We start from the raw sequence: 17,493 nt of genomic DNA on the forward strand, positions 1-17,493 counted from the left end.
CAAAAAGAAAAAATTGGAAAGAAAATTTCAGGGCCAGAAATGTCAGAATACTTTAGTATTTTTTATACAAGTTCTCCTTTCTAGGGGCAGCATAAGACAGATGGGGAGAGTATTGTATATACACAAAAATATATATACAGATATATCCATATATCCTATATGCTAACACATGCACATGACTGCTACTGTGCTAAAGTGGCACTGTTCTATGAACAAACTTTTGATATGTTGTAGGGACATGCATGAAATGTTTAGAACGCTGAGACCCCCACTGATCTCAAATACGAGGGGAGAGAAGCACCAGCATAAGATACTCTCTCTCCTTGCTGCAGGACAGGAAGCGAGACAGACTCAATAGAAAGTCTATGAGCCTGTCTTGTTCACGTGCTGTGCGGCAGGGAGAGTGCGATATGTGCGCTTCTCTCTCCTCGTTCTAGAGATCAATGGTGGTCTCAGCGCTCACACCCCCACTAATCTAAACTTGTGATATGCCCCTACAACATACTGTATCAAAAGATTGCTCAAAGTACAGTGCCACTTTAAGGAACATTACATGTAGGAGTTCTCAAACCTGCACCTAGTAACACTGGGCAGGATATTTTAAGGCTACGAATGTGTAAAATGGTACATATACTGTAGAGCGCTCTTCAACATGTGCAAGGTAATTGAGACATTAAGGGTCCATTCACACGTCCGCAATTTTGCGGAACGGGTGCAGACCCATTCATTTTCAATGGGGCCGGAATGTGCTGTCCGCATCCGCATTTGCGGATCCGCACTTCCGCATCCGTGCTTCCCTTTCCGCAAAAAAATAGAACATGTCCTATTGCAATTGCGGACAAGATTAGGAATTTTCTATTATAGTGCCGGCGATGTGCCGTCCGCAAATTGCGGAATGCACATTTCCAGTGTCTGTGTTTTGCGGATCCGCAATTTGCGGATCTGCAGAACACTTACGGACGTGTGAATGGACCCTTAATGTAATTATGACAGATACTTACAGAGATTTTGTCTTCATTGTCCAAAAGCATATCCACAGCTTTCTAAAAGAAAAATGTGGGCAATAAGTGAAAAATGCAGAGTTACCAAAAATAATGTTGAAAGGGGAAAGAAGAGTTTTTCTATTTTTTTTTTGTTTGTCTGTTTTTTTTTTTTTTTACTTTTTTTCTAGGTTTAGGCAAACAGTAATTTGCTCTCCAGAAATCTAAGGGTGGTTCTTGTATCCTGTTGAAGAGGCTGTCCCCAGCAGACAAGCCTACTGTATGAAGGAGGCTGCCTCAGCTTAATACTGCACTTCACGCTGCTGATGCCCTCAGCTGCAGATTACACTCTGCATATTAGCATCAAATGTAGTACATGTGGAAGGAGTTATTAGAAAAAACACATGTAGTGGAAAAAATCTGCGCAGAAAAACAAGCATGTTGCAAACTTTCAATTTCAGATCATGCTATTTTTTTATATGTTGCTTCAGCAAGCATCTTACCCTTTTTTGAGGATTGTCAAATGAATGGAACTGATTTTCATTTGCAGAACTCTCTGAAACAAAATGTGCTGTGTGTGAGGGCACACACCGCAGTAAATCTACATCAAAATCTGCCTGGAATTTTGCTGAGAAATCGCCATAGACATGGAAAGATCAGCAGGGGGTGCGTGGACCTGACCTGAAGAAGAATTAGTAGTTTTTGGCTAAAAAAACTTCCAAGATGTCATCAGTTTTGGACTGTTGACAGAACAGTTTCCGCATTTATTAACAACTAAGCTGGATGCAGAGGTCTGTTCTGATTTCCATCCACAAAACAAAGACATATCACAGGCGTGGAAAAGACTGTTGTCTGAATCAAAGTGAGCGAGTAGGTTTAGTTGTCGCTGTTCATTCCTAGTGTTAATCCACATATCATAGGTCTAGTGGTGTACTTGGACATGCCATGGAGGCAGACCACACCACTAGTAAAAGGGGGCTAGATGCTGATGCAGACCTTTTTCCTCTTTCCTACAGACATAAATCAAAGGCATTTTCCTACAGTCACCACTAGGGGGAGCTCAGTGAACATATATTATTGCTTCCAATGAGTTCCATGGTAAATGTATATATTACAGCACACTGAGCTGGCCACTAGGGGGCAACCAGCTCCAGGCATCCATAACTATCTGCCTAAGTAACAGCACCTGAGTGATCATCTCATAACCAGGATAGATTTTTTTTTCCTGGAACCAAACAATAAAAGTTCATATTCAATGCATGCAGCACAAAACAATGAATGTAGCCGCTTACAGATTTGAATATGTTTTTCTTATAAAATAAAAAAAAGTTTTATTTACTAAAACAGGAAAAGCCCTTTAATTCTGACTTGGAATGTTTTACATGAAGAGGACTGTGGAGAATGTGCTTGTTTCCAAGTAAAGCAAGAGCACTACAATCATAAGGAGATAGTTGGCATTGGAGGTACTTACCTCTGTATCAAAATCCATGAGCAAAACTATTTTGTCCTTGATAGAGCTGAAGAGGTTATGCTTGTGAATCAGATCAAATACCTCCTTGTGTTGAAGGGTTAAGTAAATTTCCAAAGCTTGACTGTAACACTGATCGTACGTGTGTCTAGAAAGACAAATCACAAGCCAGAAATTGACGCATACCATGCTTTTTTCTAATCTTTATATTTTCTCATTGTAGATTTTATTATTCTGTTTTCTCTACATGATTATGGGTGCAGTCATCTAGCCCTAGAGATATACTGTGCAGTGGCCACATGGACCATAGTGACAATGGACAGGAGACAACTCATTGAAATATATGGGAGAGTTTGCTGGACATGCTCTGTGACCTGTGCAGAGGTAATTGTGCAGGGAGGATGAGGAGGTAAGCAGTGTCGCTCATCCATTGTTAGTGGTGGATACTGTGTGTATATACAGTCAGGTCCATAAATATTGGGACATCGACACAATTCTAACATTTTTGGCTCTATACACCACCACAATGGATTTGAAATGAAACAAACAAGATGTGCTTTAACTGCAGACTGTCAGCTTTAGGCCTCATGCACACGACCGTTGTTGTGTTCCGTGTCCGTTGTTCCGTTTTCCGTGATTTTCTGCGGACCCATTGACTTTCAATGGGTCCGTTGAAAACTCGGATAATGCACCGTTTGTCATCCGCGTCCGTGATCCATGTTTCCAGTCCGTCAAAAAAATAGGACCTGTACTATTTTTTTCACGGACAACGGTTTGCGGACCCATTCAAGTCAATGGGTCCGTGAAAAAACACGGAGGCACACAAGATTGTCATCCGCGTCCGTGATCCGTGTCCGTTTTTTTCCTATCATTTGCAAGGCAAACTTGACTTAGATTTTTTTTCACTTTTCATGTCTGGTGATCCTACAAAAATCAAGGAAGACACACGGAAACAAAAACGGAAATGGATCACGGAACAACGGAACCCCGTTTTGCGGACCGTGAAAAAATACTGTCGTGTGCATGAGGCCTTAATTTGAGGGTATTTACATCCAAATCAGGTGAACGGTGCAGGAATTACAACAGTTTGCATATGTGCCTCCCACTTGTTAAGGGACCAAAAGTAATGGAACATAATAATAATCATAAATCAAACTTTCACTTTTTAAGACTTGGTTGCAAATCCTTTGCAGTCAACTACAGCCTGAAGTCTGGAACGCATAGACATCACCAGACGCTGGGTTTCATCCCTGGTGATGCTCTGCCAGGCCTCTACTGCAACTGTCTTCAGTTCCTGCTTGTTCTTGGGGCATTTTCCCTTCAGTTTTGTCTTCAGCAAGTGAAATGCATGCTCAATCAGATTCAGGTCAGGTGATTGACTTGGCCATCGCATAACATTCCACTTCTTTCCCTTAAAAAACTCTTTGGTTGCTTTTGCAGTATGCTTTGGGTCATTGTCCATCTGCACTGTGAAGCACTGTCCAATGAGTTCTGAAGCATTTGGCTGAATATGAGCAGATAATATTGCCCGAAGCACATCAGAATTCATCCTGCGGCTTTTGTCAGCAGTCACATCATCAATAAATACAAGAGAACCAGTTCCATTGGCAGCCATACATGCCTACGCCTAGAGTTGTTGCGATACCAAATTTTTGATTCGGTTTCGATACCATGAAAAAGTATTGCGATACTCGATACCATTCGATACCACGCGAAAAAAATAAACAAAAAAAGCCACGTGCATTCCTCATTTTTAAAAATGGCGAATCGCGCAGTTTTTATTTTATTTTTTCTGTTCCGGCATTCACCACCTAGATTTTTTTTTTATATTTTAATAGTTTGGACTTTTCTGACGTGGCGATGTAATATGTTTATTTATATATTTTATATGTGAAATTGGGAAAAGGGGGGTGATTTATACTTCATATTTTAGTGTTTTGTTTTTTTTCACTTTTTATTTAATAACTATTTCCCCCCTTAGGGGCTAGAACCTGGGATCTTTCATCCCTTTTCCTATTCACCCTGATAGATCTCTATCAGGGTGAATAGGACTCCACACTGTCCCTGCTGCTCTGTGCTTTGTGCACACAGCATCAGGGATGTTACCATGGCAACCAGGGCTTCTGTAGCGTCCTGGCTGCCATGGTAACCGATTGGAGCCCCAGGCTTACACAGCTGGGGCTCCGATCAGAAGCTGCCACTGCACCACCAATGAGGGGGAGTGGAGAGGTCCCTGTGGCCACTGCCACCAATGATTTTAATACTGGAGGGTTGAGAGGGGCCGGCGCACTGTGCCACCAATGATTTTAATGGGATGGGGGGGATTGAGGGGGGGGGGCACACTGCACCACCAATGATTTTACCCCTTTATACAGGAGGCGGGTACTAGCAGATCAGCGGCAGTTAACTGCCGCTGATCGCAGCTCCCTGTCAGGGGCAGGGTGCCGGCAATGCGATTCTGCTGCCGGCACCCGCCTCCTGTATGTGTTAAAGACTGACTACTGTATATGAGTCCAGACTTTCACTATTAGGCCACACAGAGCGGCGCCCAGCGATGTCTCAGCACTCACCATTTAGTCCTGGGCGCCGCTCCGTTCGCCCGCAGTGCCCCATTACTGTCTCCTCTCCTGCTCCACATGCTGCTGATTACTATCGGAGCGATGGGAGGAGACATCAGCTTCACTAGTGGGCGTTCCTTCTCCCTGGCTGTAGCGCTGTCCAATCGCAGCGCAGGGAAAAGGAACGCCCACTAGTGAAGCTGATGTCTCCTCCCATCGCTCCGATAGTAATCCTATCATTGGTGGCGCAGTGCGCCCGCCCCTCCTCCGCCCCTCTCTTCTCATTGCCGCCCCTCCTCCACCCCCTCTCTTCTCATTGCCGCCCCTCCTCCGCCCCTCTCTTCTCATTGCCGCCCCTCCTCCGCCCCTCTCTTCTCATTGGTGGCAGCGGCAGCAGCACAGGGGGAGGGAGGACAGCTTCCTTCTCCCCGTGCTGCTGAGAGAGAACATGAGCGCGCCGATAGCAGCGCGCTCATGTTCAGAGATACTAGACTGCGCAGAAGCGCAGCCCAGTATCGAAAAAACGGAAATCCCGGTATCGTATCGATACCGGGACAAAAGTATCGATTGGGTATCGAAATTTCGATACCCGCAACAACCCTACCTACGCCATGACACTACCACCACCATGCTTCACTGATGAGGTGGTTTGCTTAGGATCATGAGCAGTTCCTTTCCTTCTCCATACTCTTCTCTTTCCATCACTCTGGTACAAGTTGATCATGGTCTCATCTGTCCATAGGATGTTGTTCCAAAACTGTGAAGGCTTTTTTAGATGTTGTTTGCCAAACTCTAATCTGGCCTTCCTGTTTTTGAGGCTCACCAATGGTTTACATCTTGTGGTGAACCCTCTGTATTCACTCTGGTGAAATCTTCTCTTGATTGTTGACTTTGACACATATACACCTACAGATGTAGCAACATTTCCGCTCCTCTCACGATTAAAAGCAAAGAACGATAACGAAAGTAAAAACAGAAACCAAAGAAATCTGAATGCAATTTACTTTTATAACCAGCAGATGGCACATATAACTATTACATTCTAAGATTTGAACATACCTATAGACAATTTAAAATGACCACACTAGAACTTCAACTATTTTTAAACCTATCATTAATTTAATAAACTATTAATCAAATTTTATATTTATCCTACTATTTATAATTATTTTATTAAAGTTACTTTTACTTAAATACCTATTTATAACAACACAAATAAACACATAGGCTATGTGCCAAAAGCCAGGTATAATGCAAGCCAGCACCTATACATAAAACAGTTAACCAGGATACCTTACAATGGCAGCCTGGTGTACTATGAGACATTGAAAACCATCTCTCATCTAACTGAGAGTCAATAAGTCTCAATGTTGCCTGAGAGCTCTTGGATAGCTTGGGGGACCATGCACCTAAATCTTTATCATTAGGGTGACAAAATTATAATTTTATTTTTTTATTTTTATTGCTAGCTAATTCTTCTCTAACTGCTTAGGAAGGCTGCATAAAAATTTACGGGTTTCTAATTGTTCTAATATATATTTAATAACCCATCTATACTGTTTTGTTATGTCAACTAATTTGCATAAATATGAAAGACATAGCACATGTCATTAGCCTACTTTCCACCATGGACAGCGCCATCTATTGGATACATAGTCTTATGTCCTACAGTCTGCAGAGTATTATCATTTTCCTCGTGGACAGCTCCATCTATTGGATACATAGTCTTATGTCCTACAGTCTGCAGAGTATTATCATTTTCCTCATGGACAGCGCCATCTATTGGATACATAGTCTTATGTCCTACAGTCTGCAGAGTATTATCATTTTCCTCATGGACAGCGCCATCTATTGGATACATAGTCTTATGTCCTACAGTCTGCAGAGTATTATCATTTTCCTCATGGACAGCGCCATCTATTGGACAGCTGAAACACTGTTTGCAATATCTTGGCCATATTTATGCAAATGAGCTTACTTGACAAAACATTATAGAAAGGTTATTTGAATTGACTTGTAGTTCGGACAATTAGAAAACAGAACATTTTTATGCAGCCCTCTTAAGCAGTGAAAGAGGAGTTATCTAGCGTAAAAAAATAAAAAAAATAATTACAATTGTGTTCACCCTAATGGTAACGACAGGTGCACAGGACTCCCTAGAAATCCGAAGTAAACCGATATTGAGACTTACTGGCACTCTCCTTTTGGATAGAGAGCTAGTTTAAATTGTCTCAGGCTGCCACTGTGAGGTTTGCTGATGGTACCTGTCTCACAGATAGGACATTGGCTTGCACTTATCTTGCTTATGGCATATAGCCTTCAGTTAAGAAAGAACTGTGTTGTGTTTTGTCATTTTAGTAATAAAGAGTTATAAATGGTAGGAAGAGAGCTATAATAAGTGGTTATTAATATAAGGTTGAGATAAAAAAAAACTTTTTGTTTGTATTTGATTGTGTTTTTTATACACAATTATAGGCATGTTTGTGTCAGTATTGCAATCAACAGAAATGTATCTCACACCAGTTGTGACTAACACCAACCAACCCCCAACATTGTCCATCTATTGTTCTCAAGCTGTGATGGAAGAAAGGAGATGCACTACGCCCTTTGTTATTTTTATTTTTTTTCTCTTTTAGAACAATACAGTAGATGGAGAATGATTAGGTGGGGGCAGGGTTTAAATTCCACAACATTTGTATTTTTTTGCCAATGTAGGCTTTCATACTCTCATTTCGCGGAACAGATGACATCCTGATGCAAACTGAACAGATTTCTTTCCATTCAGAAAGAAATCCCCCTGTTTTGGCCTTTCACATGGACTCTGGTGTCACGCCGGGATGCATGTCCGCGTGACACCAGAGTCCATGTGACAAGGGCTCTATGCTGGAAAATAACTGATCAGGCATATCCCAATATATTCTGAATGGAAAGAAATCTGTTCAGTTTGCATCAGGATGTCATCTGTTCCGCGAAATGAGAGTATGAAAGCCTACATTGGCAAAAAAATACAAATGTTGTGGAATTTAAACCCTCCCCCCACCTAATCATTCTCCATCTACTGTATTGTTCTAAAAGAGAAAAAAAATAAAGGGCGTAGTGCATCTCCTTTCTTCCATCACAGCTTGAGAACAATAGATGGACAATGTTGGGGGTTGGTTGTTGTTAGTCACAACTGGTGTGAGATACATTTCTGTTGATTGCAATACTGACACAAACGTGCCTATAATTGTGTATAAAAAACAGACAATAAAACACAAAGTACAAACAAATAGTTTTTTTTAATCTCTACCTTATATTAATAACCACTTATTATATAGCTCTTTTCCTACCATTTATAACTCCTTATTACTAAACAGAAAAAAATGCGTAGTAGGACAGCACCACTTACTTGTTATAAGCTCAAAAATACTTAGCGGCGGTGCTCGTGGCGTCAGGTCTCGGCCTCAGAGACCCCCAGAGTTTACCAGTAAAAATGAAGATAGTCACGGCACTCCAAAAGCTTCCTTAGTCAGTGTTCTTTATTCCACCAAAAGTACAGCAGCAACGTTTCGACAATAGTCTTTATCAAGCTACATAAAAGTTTACAAGTGACCCACACTACATTTTATAAGGGTATCAATTACTCAGTGGGTGTGTTCCAAACAACAAACCCGCCCCCTCTCAGGTATAAACAATCATATAATCCAATATACATAATAAAACATAAATTAACATCCACAGTGTCTAGTAATATAAGGCATACCAGGTGTTGATACGGAGGCTCCTAATCTTTAGCGTGTCCATGGTGTTCGGCGTCTTCCGCATACAACTGCGGCTGCGCGAGTATCCAGACGGGATTCACATACATCACATGGTCGACAGACCGGTCATGTGATCAATGACGTTCCTGTTGGTCATCTGACTAGTGACGCGCCTTAGCGTCTAATTGCTGTCATGGAAACCACAGGTCCTACACAGATAATCTATTGTCCCGTGTGGTACTCTTTATTTGATGCTATTTCTAATATGCGCAGCTAATGTACAGACGCCGATCACCCAGGGCTTAATGCCAGACAGATGATATCAATCGGAAAGATATAATTTCATCTATTTTATTTTATTTTATTTTGTTTTATTGAGCAACGACGTAGGAACCAATCACCGCAGGATACCCAAAATAGGCCCATATCAGAACTAAGGTTCAATACCTTACCTGACATGCGTAGAGCGGAGATGTGTAACCTCACATACGAGCACGTAGGAGGCCCTCTCATAGGGACCCGAGGCTGTTCAAACAATGCGGGCCTATCAACCACTCGCTTTCAAGGGGATAGGTTCAAAATAGCATTAAGGGTGAAATCCCGTATATTTTACGGTATAAAATGACCAAACCGATACTCCTCATGAGTAAATACCCAGGGGATATATCGGCATGTAATCTACAAGAATGATAGAGATTAAATTGGACTGGGAATACTAAGGCCATAACCATCGCCCCCCCTCTGTCAAAGAGAGACCACAGATGTCCGCCTTTGCCTGGTCTGGGTCCAACCGCTAAGTAAAAGACCCCTACCAAGCCTATCCCCATTGTCTCCTGTTAATATAACATAATTTTATCATTCTTTGTATAAATATCACCCCATGCCACTGAACCTGAACAAAATCCACATATATAGAACAGCTCACCAGGTGCGTGATCAAGGAAGAAAATCCCGCTCGCCGCATATGAGGTCCACATCCGCCACGCATATCCAGTCAATGTAATCCGAACCATAACATACAATCAGTACAACAACTTAATAAACCTGCGGGATGGTTCCCAGGTCGCTGCTTGGAAAACACCTTAGTCCATCCTTTGCCCAAATCTCACATGGCAGCCTTATCTATAAGTGATAAATAGAAAAAGGAAAGAAGAAAATTAAATTGGTTAATGATCTCGATACAACATCGGGTACTTCCACTTAATATATAAAAAAAACCCCTTATTCACATCCCCTATGGCGACTCAAAAGAGGGAGCCCACCCTGAACTCCCGGTTGAGTCCCTTAGGCTCAATGGTGTCCAGTTCAAAGATCCATCTGAGTTCCAGTCGTTTTAATAGTCGTTCCCGATCACCACCTCTCTGCGGTGTGGGGACGCCATCAATAATCCTGAACCTCAGTTGCGCAACGTTGTGTTTACATCTAAAAAAATGTTCCGGGACCGGGAGTTCACCTTCCAAATTCTCTGACATATTCTCCATCCTGGTGAACAATTTCCGGATGGAGTACCTGTGCTGGTTGATCCTCAGCTTGCATGCCTGTGTGGTCTCACCCACATAGATGAGACCACACGGGCATTGCAGTGTATAGATCACATACTCAGAGGAACATGTGTAAAAACCCTTTATCTCATATTTCCTTCCAGTGTGTGAGTGAAAAAAAGTTTGTCCCTTCAACATATTATTACAGTTGCAGCAACTGAGGCAAGGATAACAGCCTTTTCTGGAGATGCGCGGTTTATCGGGCCTCTGCAGAAAAGAGTGTACCAACTGATCCCCCAGATTTTTTGATCTCCTATAGGACATGAGCGGTGGTGTCTGAAACTCAACAATATCTGGGAAAGAGCGTGTCAGGATCTGCCAATTCCGTTTAAGCGTACCCGCTATTTGTTTGCTTAAAACCGAATGTGTGGACACAAAAGGTAATCTCTTTTTTTCATTTTTTGTTTTGGTCATGGTCAATAGATGCGTCCGCGTCTGTTGCCTGACTTTGTCAAGATGTCTCTTGACCAATTTTTTAGGATATTGTCTAGCTGTAAATTTTGAGCTCATTGCCTGCAATCTATTATCTACATTATCTTCCTCTGAAATGATACGTCTTGCCCTAAGAAGTTGGCTATATGGGAGAGAATTCAACATGTTTCTAGGATGGGCACTGTCAAAGCGCAACATATTATTTCGATCCGTTGGTTTAACAAAGATGTCTGTTTGTAGACCTTTCTCAGTCACATAAACCAATGTATCTAGAAATTGTATAGAGTGTGACGAGTCCACTCTAGTGAATTTCAGTTGCGTATGGATGTTATTGATATGGGCATGAAACTCCTGAAGGTCCGCGTCCGTCCCTGTCCATATGAGGAAGATGTCGTCTATATACCTCATCCACCCGGACACAAATCGGAAAAGGGTGGATGGGTATATAGACGACTCCTCCACATATGTCATATAGATATTGGCATATGTCGGGGCCATATTAGACCCCATTGCGGTCCCACGATTTTGGACATAGAATCTGTCATCAAAACTGAAATAATTACATGTCAATAGGATCTCCAACAGTGAACTAACAAATTCACATAGTTCTGCGGGATAGTCAGTGTGTCGTAACGCCCATTGTACTGCCTCCAAGCCCCTTTCATGTTCGATGCAAGTGTATAGACTGGTGACGTCAAAAGACACCAGTCTATCACCCGCACCAAATGTTAGCTGTTGGACCCCATTGAGAAATTCAGTAGTGTCCCTCACATATGACCTTGCCCCTGTAGCGGAAGTCCTCAACATTTTGTCGATGAACACAGCCGCAGGGGCAAAGACCGAGTCAATACCCGCCACTATGGGACGTCCAGGCGGATTACACAGGTCCTAATGTATCTTTGGCAAGATATACAGGGTGGGTGTAACAGGATGTTTCTGTATTAGATAGCTATGGAGTTTTGAATCAATGATATTATTGGCATAAGCATTATCTACCAGTATTTTTATCTTTTTTATTACTCCGAATTTCGGATCCCCATTGACTTGTCTGTAGACTTCTACGTCTTGTAGTTGTTTTTCTATTTCGGCAACATACTTAGTGGTATTCATCACTACGATTGCCCCTCCCTTGTCGGCTGCTTTGATCGTAAGCTCTTTTCGCCGACTAAGGGAGGTCAATGCAGCTTTTTCCTCCTTGGTCAGGTTGGATCTCACCCCATCATCATTTTGTTGTCTCAACCTGGTGACATCCGCCCGGACCAAGGACATAAAGGTGTCTATTGCTTTATGATATATCGGGGGTTGAAAATCACTCTTGATGTGTAACCCCAGATCCGTCAAGGTTATGATACTGTATTCAATATCGTCAGAGGCCTCTGGAGGTAATCCATCCCTAGGTCTCTGAGCCTGGCCATTGAAAAAAACTCTCAACTTAATTCGCCTAAAGAAATGTAATAAATCAATCTCATTTTGAAACCAGTCAACCATAGATGTAGGGCAAAAAGAAAGTCCCTTATTCAATACTCTTAGTTCCACATCTGTGAGATCATAAGAGGAAATATTTACCACCAATTGAGTCCCATTCATGGTGTCTGCTTCTGTACACCTCTCTTCCCCTGTTGTGATACAGGAGTCTTGGTTCCCACTGGTGGTTTGGCTGACCGCGTTGACCGGACATTCCTGGATATCTTTTCTGTAGTGGCGATGTTTGCATCCTCCCCTCCGTCTTCTCCTATGTCCCTTGACAGTCCCAATCCTAAAAAATCACTCCCATTGCCGCGTTCCGTGGAAGAATCCGTATCCGTTACATCTGTGCGTCGTCCCCTCGGCCTCTGAGCTCTGCGGGTCTTCTGCGACCTAAATTTATTTATCTCAAGTTGTGTCCTTTTATAGATATTACCTTTGGCATAATCCTCCTCATCTCTGGACCACTTTTGTCTTTTAGTATCTTCAATGTTTAGGCGGTATCTATGTAGATCTCCTTTACTTTGTTCAAGAAATTTATCGTAGTCTTGAGCGCTAGTGGTTGATTTCAATTGCTCCTCGTGTTCCTGGATCCTTGTACTGATCTTTACTGTATCTTTCTGTAAAAATTCCATATTTAATAACATAATGTCCATAGAAAAACGGTTCGCTATTTCCATGAATTTATTAAGTGGAAGTACCCGATGTTGTATCGAGATCATTAACCAATTTAATTTTCTTCTTTCCTTTTTCTATTTATCACTTATAGATAAGGCTGCCATGTGAGATTTGGGCAAAGGATGGACTAAGGTGTTTTGGAAGCAGCGACCTGGGAACCATCCCGCAGGTTTATTAAGTTGTTGTACTGATTGTATGTTATGGTTCGGATTACATTGACTGGATATGCGTGGCGGATGTGGACCTCATATGCGGCGAGCGGGATTTTCTTCCTTGATCACGCACCTGGTGAGCTGTTCTATATATGTGGATTTTGTTCAGGTTCAGTGGCATGGGGTGATATTTATACAAAGAATGATAAAATTATGTTATATTAACAGGAGACAATGGGGATAGGCTTGGTAGGGGTCTTTTACTTAGCGGTTGGACCCAGACCAGGCAAAGGCGGACATCTGTGGTCTCTCTTTGACAGAGGGGGGCGATGGTTATGGCCTTAGTATTCCCAGTCCAATTTAATCTCTATCATTCTTGTAGATTACATGCCGATATATCCCCTGGGTATTTACTCATGAGGAGTATCGGTTTGGTCATTTTATACCGTAAAATATACGGGATTTCACCCTTAATGCTATTTTGAACCTATCCCCTTGAAAGCGAGTGGTTGATAGGCCCGCATTGTTTGAACAGCCTCGGGTCCCTATGAGAGGGCCTCCTACGTGCTCGTATGTGAGGTTACACATCTCCGCTCTACGCATGTCAGGTAAGGTATTGAACCTTAGTTCTGATATGGGCCTATTTTGGGTATCCTGCGGTGATTGGTTCCTACGTCGTTGCTCAATAAAACAAAATAAAATAAAATAAAATAGATGAAATTATATCTTTCCGATTGATATCATCTGTCTGGCATTAAGCCCTGGGTGATCGGCGTCTGTACATTAGCTGCGCATATTAGAAATAGCATCAAATAAAGAGTACCACACGGGACAATAGATTATCTGTGTAGGACCTGTGGTTTCCATGACAGCAATTAGACGCTAAGGCGCGTCACTAGTCAGATGACCAACAGGAACGTCATTGATCACATGACCGGTCTGTCGACCATGTGATGTATGTGAATCCCGTCTGGATACTCGCGCAGCCGCAGTTGTATGCGGAAGACGCCGAACACCATGGACACGCTAAAGATTAGGAGCCTCCGTATCAACACCTGGTATGCCTTATATTACTAGACACTGTGGATGTTAATTTATGTTTTATTATGTATATTGGATTATATGATTGTTTATACCTGAGAGGGGGCGGGTTTGTTGTTTGGAACACACCCACTGAGTAATTGATACCCTTATAAAATGTAGTGTGGGTCACTTGTAAACTTTTATGTAGCTTGATAAAGACTATTGTCGAAACGTTGCTGCTGTACTTTTGGTGGAATAAAGAACACTGACTAAGGAAGCTTTTGGAGTGCCGTGACTATCTTCATCCTTATTACTAAAATGACAAAACACAACACAGTTCTTTTTTCAACTGAAGGCTATATGCCATAAGCAAGATACGTGCAAGCCAATGTCCTATCTGTGAGACAGGTACCATCAGCATACCTCACAGTGGCAGCCTGAGACAATTTAAACTAGTTCTCTATCCAAAAGGAGAGTGCCAGTAAGTCTCAATATTTGTTTCCTACGGATTTCTAGGGAGTCCTGTGCACCTGTCGTTACCATTAGGGTGAAAACAATTGTAATTATTTTTTTTATTTTTTTACGCTAGATAACTCCTCTTTCACTGCTTAAGAGGGCTGCATAAAAATGTTCTGTTTTCTAATTGTCCGAACTACAAGTCAATTCAAATAACCTTTCTATAATGTTTTGTCAAGTAAGCTCATTTGCATAAATATGGCCAAGATATTGCAAACAGTGTTTCAGCTGTCCAATAGATGGCGCTGTCCATGAGGAAAATGATAATACTCTGCAGACTGTAGGACATAAGACTATGTATCCAATAGATGGCGCTGTCCATGAGGAAAATGATAATAACTCTGCAGACTGTAGGACATAAGACTATGTATCCAATAGATGGAGCTGTCCATGAGGAAAATGAAAATACTCTGCAGACTGTAGGACATAAGACTATGTATCCAATAGATGGCGCTGTCCATGGTGGAAAGTAGGCTAATGACATGTGCTATGTCTTTCATATTTATGCAAATTAGTTGACATAACAAAACAGTATAGATGGGTTATTAAATATATATTAGAACAATTAGAAACCCGTAAATTTTTATGCAGCCTTCCTAAGCAGTTAGAGAAGAATTAGCTAGCAATAAAAATAAAAAATAAAAAAAATTATAATTTTGTCACCCTAATGATAAAGATTTAGGTGCATGGTCCCCCAAGCTATCCAAGAGCTCTCAGGCAACATTGAGACTTACTGACTCTCAGTTAGATGAGAGATGGTTTTTAATGTCTAATAGTGCACCAGGCTGCCATTGTAAGGTATCCCGGTTACCTGTTTTATGAATAGGTGCTGGCTTGCATTATACCCAGCTTTTGGCATGTGGCCTGTGTGTTAATTTGTTGTGTGTTATAAAAAAATGTTTTGAAATAATTGAAATAATATTATAATAAGAAAATAATATGTAACTGTTCCAAAATTAAGCTTAAAAAATCCTGTAATATACAACTTAATGTGTTAAAAAGAGGTAGATATAGTTTAAACAGTTACTGTGGTTTCATTAGGATTGGTTAATGCTGCCATCTACTGGCTTTGTTATGAATTGCAGGTTAGTATCGCGATTTGTTGCTTTCATTATGCAAAAAAAGGGATCGCTAACGTTGCTATATCTGCACCTCCTGGAGAGTGTTCTTTATCTGGCCAACTGTTAAGGGTGTTTGATTCACTAGGGAAATAATTATTCGTCATCCACCACAGTTGTTTTCCGTGGTCTTCCAGGTCTTTTGGTGTTGCTGAGCTCACCGATGCGTTCCTTTTTTTTAAGGATGTTCCAAACAGTTGTTTTGGCCACACCTAATGTTTTTGCTATCTCTCTGATGGGTTTGTTTAGTTTTTTCAGCCTAATGATGGCTTGCTTCATTGATAGTGACAGCTCTTTGAATCTCATCTTGAGAGTTGACAGCAACAGATTCCAAATGCAAATAGCACTTGTGAAATGAACTCTGGACCTTTTATCTGCTCATTGTAATTGGGATAATGAGGGAATAACACACACCTGGCCATGGAACAGCTGAGAAGCCAATTGTCCCATTACTTTTGGTCCCTTAACAAGTGGGAGGCACATATGCAAACTGTTCTAATTCCTACACCGTTCACCTGATTTGGATGTAAATACCCTCAAATTAAAGCTGGCAGTCTGCAGTTAAAGCACATCTTGTTCGTTTCATTTCAAATGCATTGTGGTGGTGTATGGAGCCAAAAATGTTACAATTGTGTCGATGTCCCAATATTTATGGACCTGACTGTGTGTGTGTGTGTATGTATATATATATATATATATATATATATATATATATATATGATATTTGTCATTGTAATCTTGCCTGTGATGATTGCTGACCAGTGATCTGTACAGAAAAGGAAGTCTTGATATATTAGACTTGGAGTGGTCAGTTTTGAACAAGTTTAGGAATTTTATATAATGACATAGAAAGACGAAAAACATAAATCACCAAAAGTAAAAAAAAAAAAAAAAAGTTTAAATGCAAAAACTTAGGGGCACATTTATTGTTTTAGACGCCGGTCTTAATAACGCCTATAGCTGGTAGTGGATCTGCCAAAGTTATGAAGAGGCGCAGGCCTCTCCATAACTTCGGCACATCCAGCTCCAGTCTAAATGTAAGACAGCTTCCTAGCTGTCTTACATTTTCAACACTTAAAACAGGCGTAGAAAATAATGAATGAGCTGAACCAGGCGTATTTTAGATTAGTAAATGACCCCCTTAATTCACATGTGGCATTAGTGATTAGGGATGAACGAACTTCATGTTTTAAAGTTCGGTTTCGGGTTTAGCCTGAATTCTGTTACGGAATTCTAAGATGGAATGCACCACAGAAGCCTTTGCATTCTGTCATAATAGAAGTCTATGGGCAGCATAAAGGATACGGACAGTTTCCGTTATGCAGGACGTTTCAGTCAGTTTGTGCTGTGCATTGGTAGGAATTTAAATGGCTGGACCACAATGATCAGAAATTTATGTCATAATCATTGCATATACCAATAATGCTTCTAGTGCTAAAACCCACCCCCCTATTGCAAAGGTTGGGTGACTAAGTTACCCCATGCCAAAAGATTTTCAGGGGCCTAAAAGTCTGCCTGGCAGTAAAAACACTGACAAGCAATAATACTAAGCAATAGAGATGTGTTGAAAGTACTATGGTGGGACTAAGGAAATACATATAAAATGAAAAATTTATAAAAAAAATAAAAAGTTTAATAAAAAAGCTTTAAAATAAAAAAAAATCTATTAAATAAAAATCTACATATGATGCAAAATAGTGAAATAAACAATATTCCTATTTAGTATTTCATGATGAATGGTGTAAAAAACATTCCAAAAGATCATGGAGAAATGGATGCTTTTTTTCTGATTACCCACACTAAACAAAACCAAGTGTACCACA

At 41.1% G+C, this 17,493-nt stretch overlaps 1 protein-coding gene across 1 annotated transcript in view; it reads right to left on the reverse strand.

Annotated features, from left to right (window-relative positions):
• The window catches only part of VPS41 (VPS41 subunit of HOPS complex), a 321,046-nt gene that overhangs the window by 54,464 nt on the left and 249,089 nt on the right, over positions 1 to 17,493 (reverse strand). Inside the window, exons 20-21 of the mRNA XM_040432167.1 lie at positions 2,452 to 2,596; positions 1,002 to 1,043 (exon numbers count right to left, since the gene is read on the reverse strand). Coding sequence (XP_040288101.1) covers positions 1,002 to 1,043; positions 2,452 to 2,596 — 187 coding nt within the window. The remainder of the gene's footprint in view (positions 1 to 1,001; positions 1,044 to 2,451; positions 2,597 to 17,493) is intronic.

The sequence above is a fragment of the Bufo bufo genome, chromosome 5, assembly GCF_905171765.1.
Source record: "Bufo bufo chromosome 5, aBufBuf1.1, whole genome shotgun sequence".
Classification (NCBI taxonomy): Eukaryota; Metazoa; Chordata; class Amphibia; order Anura; family Bufonidae; genus Bufo; species Bufo bufo.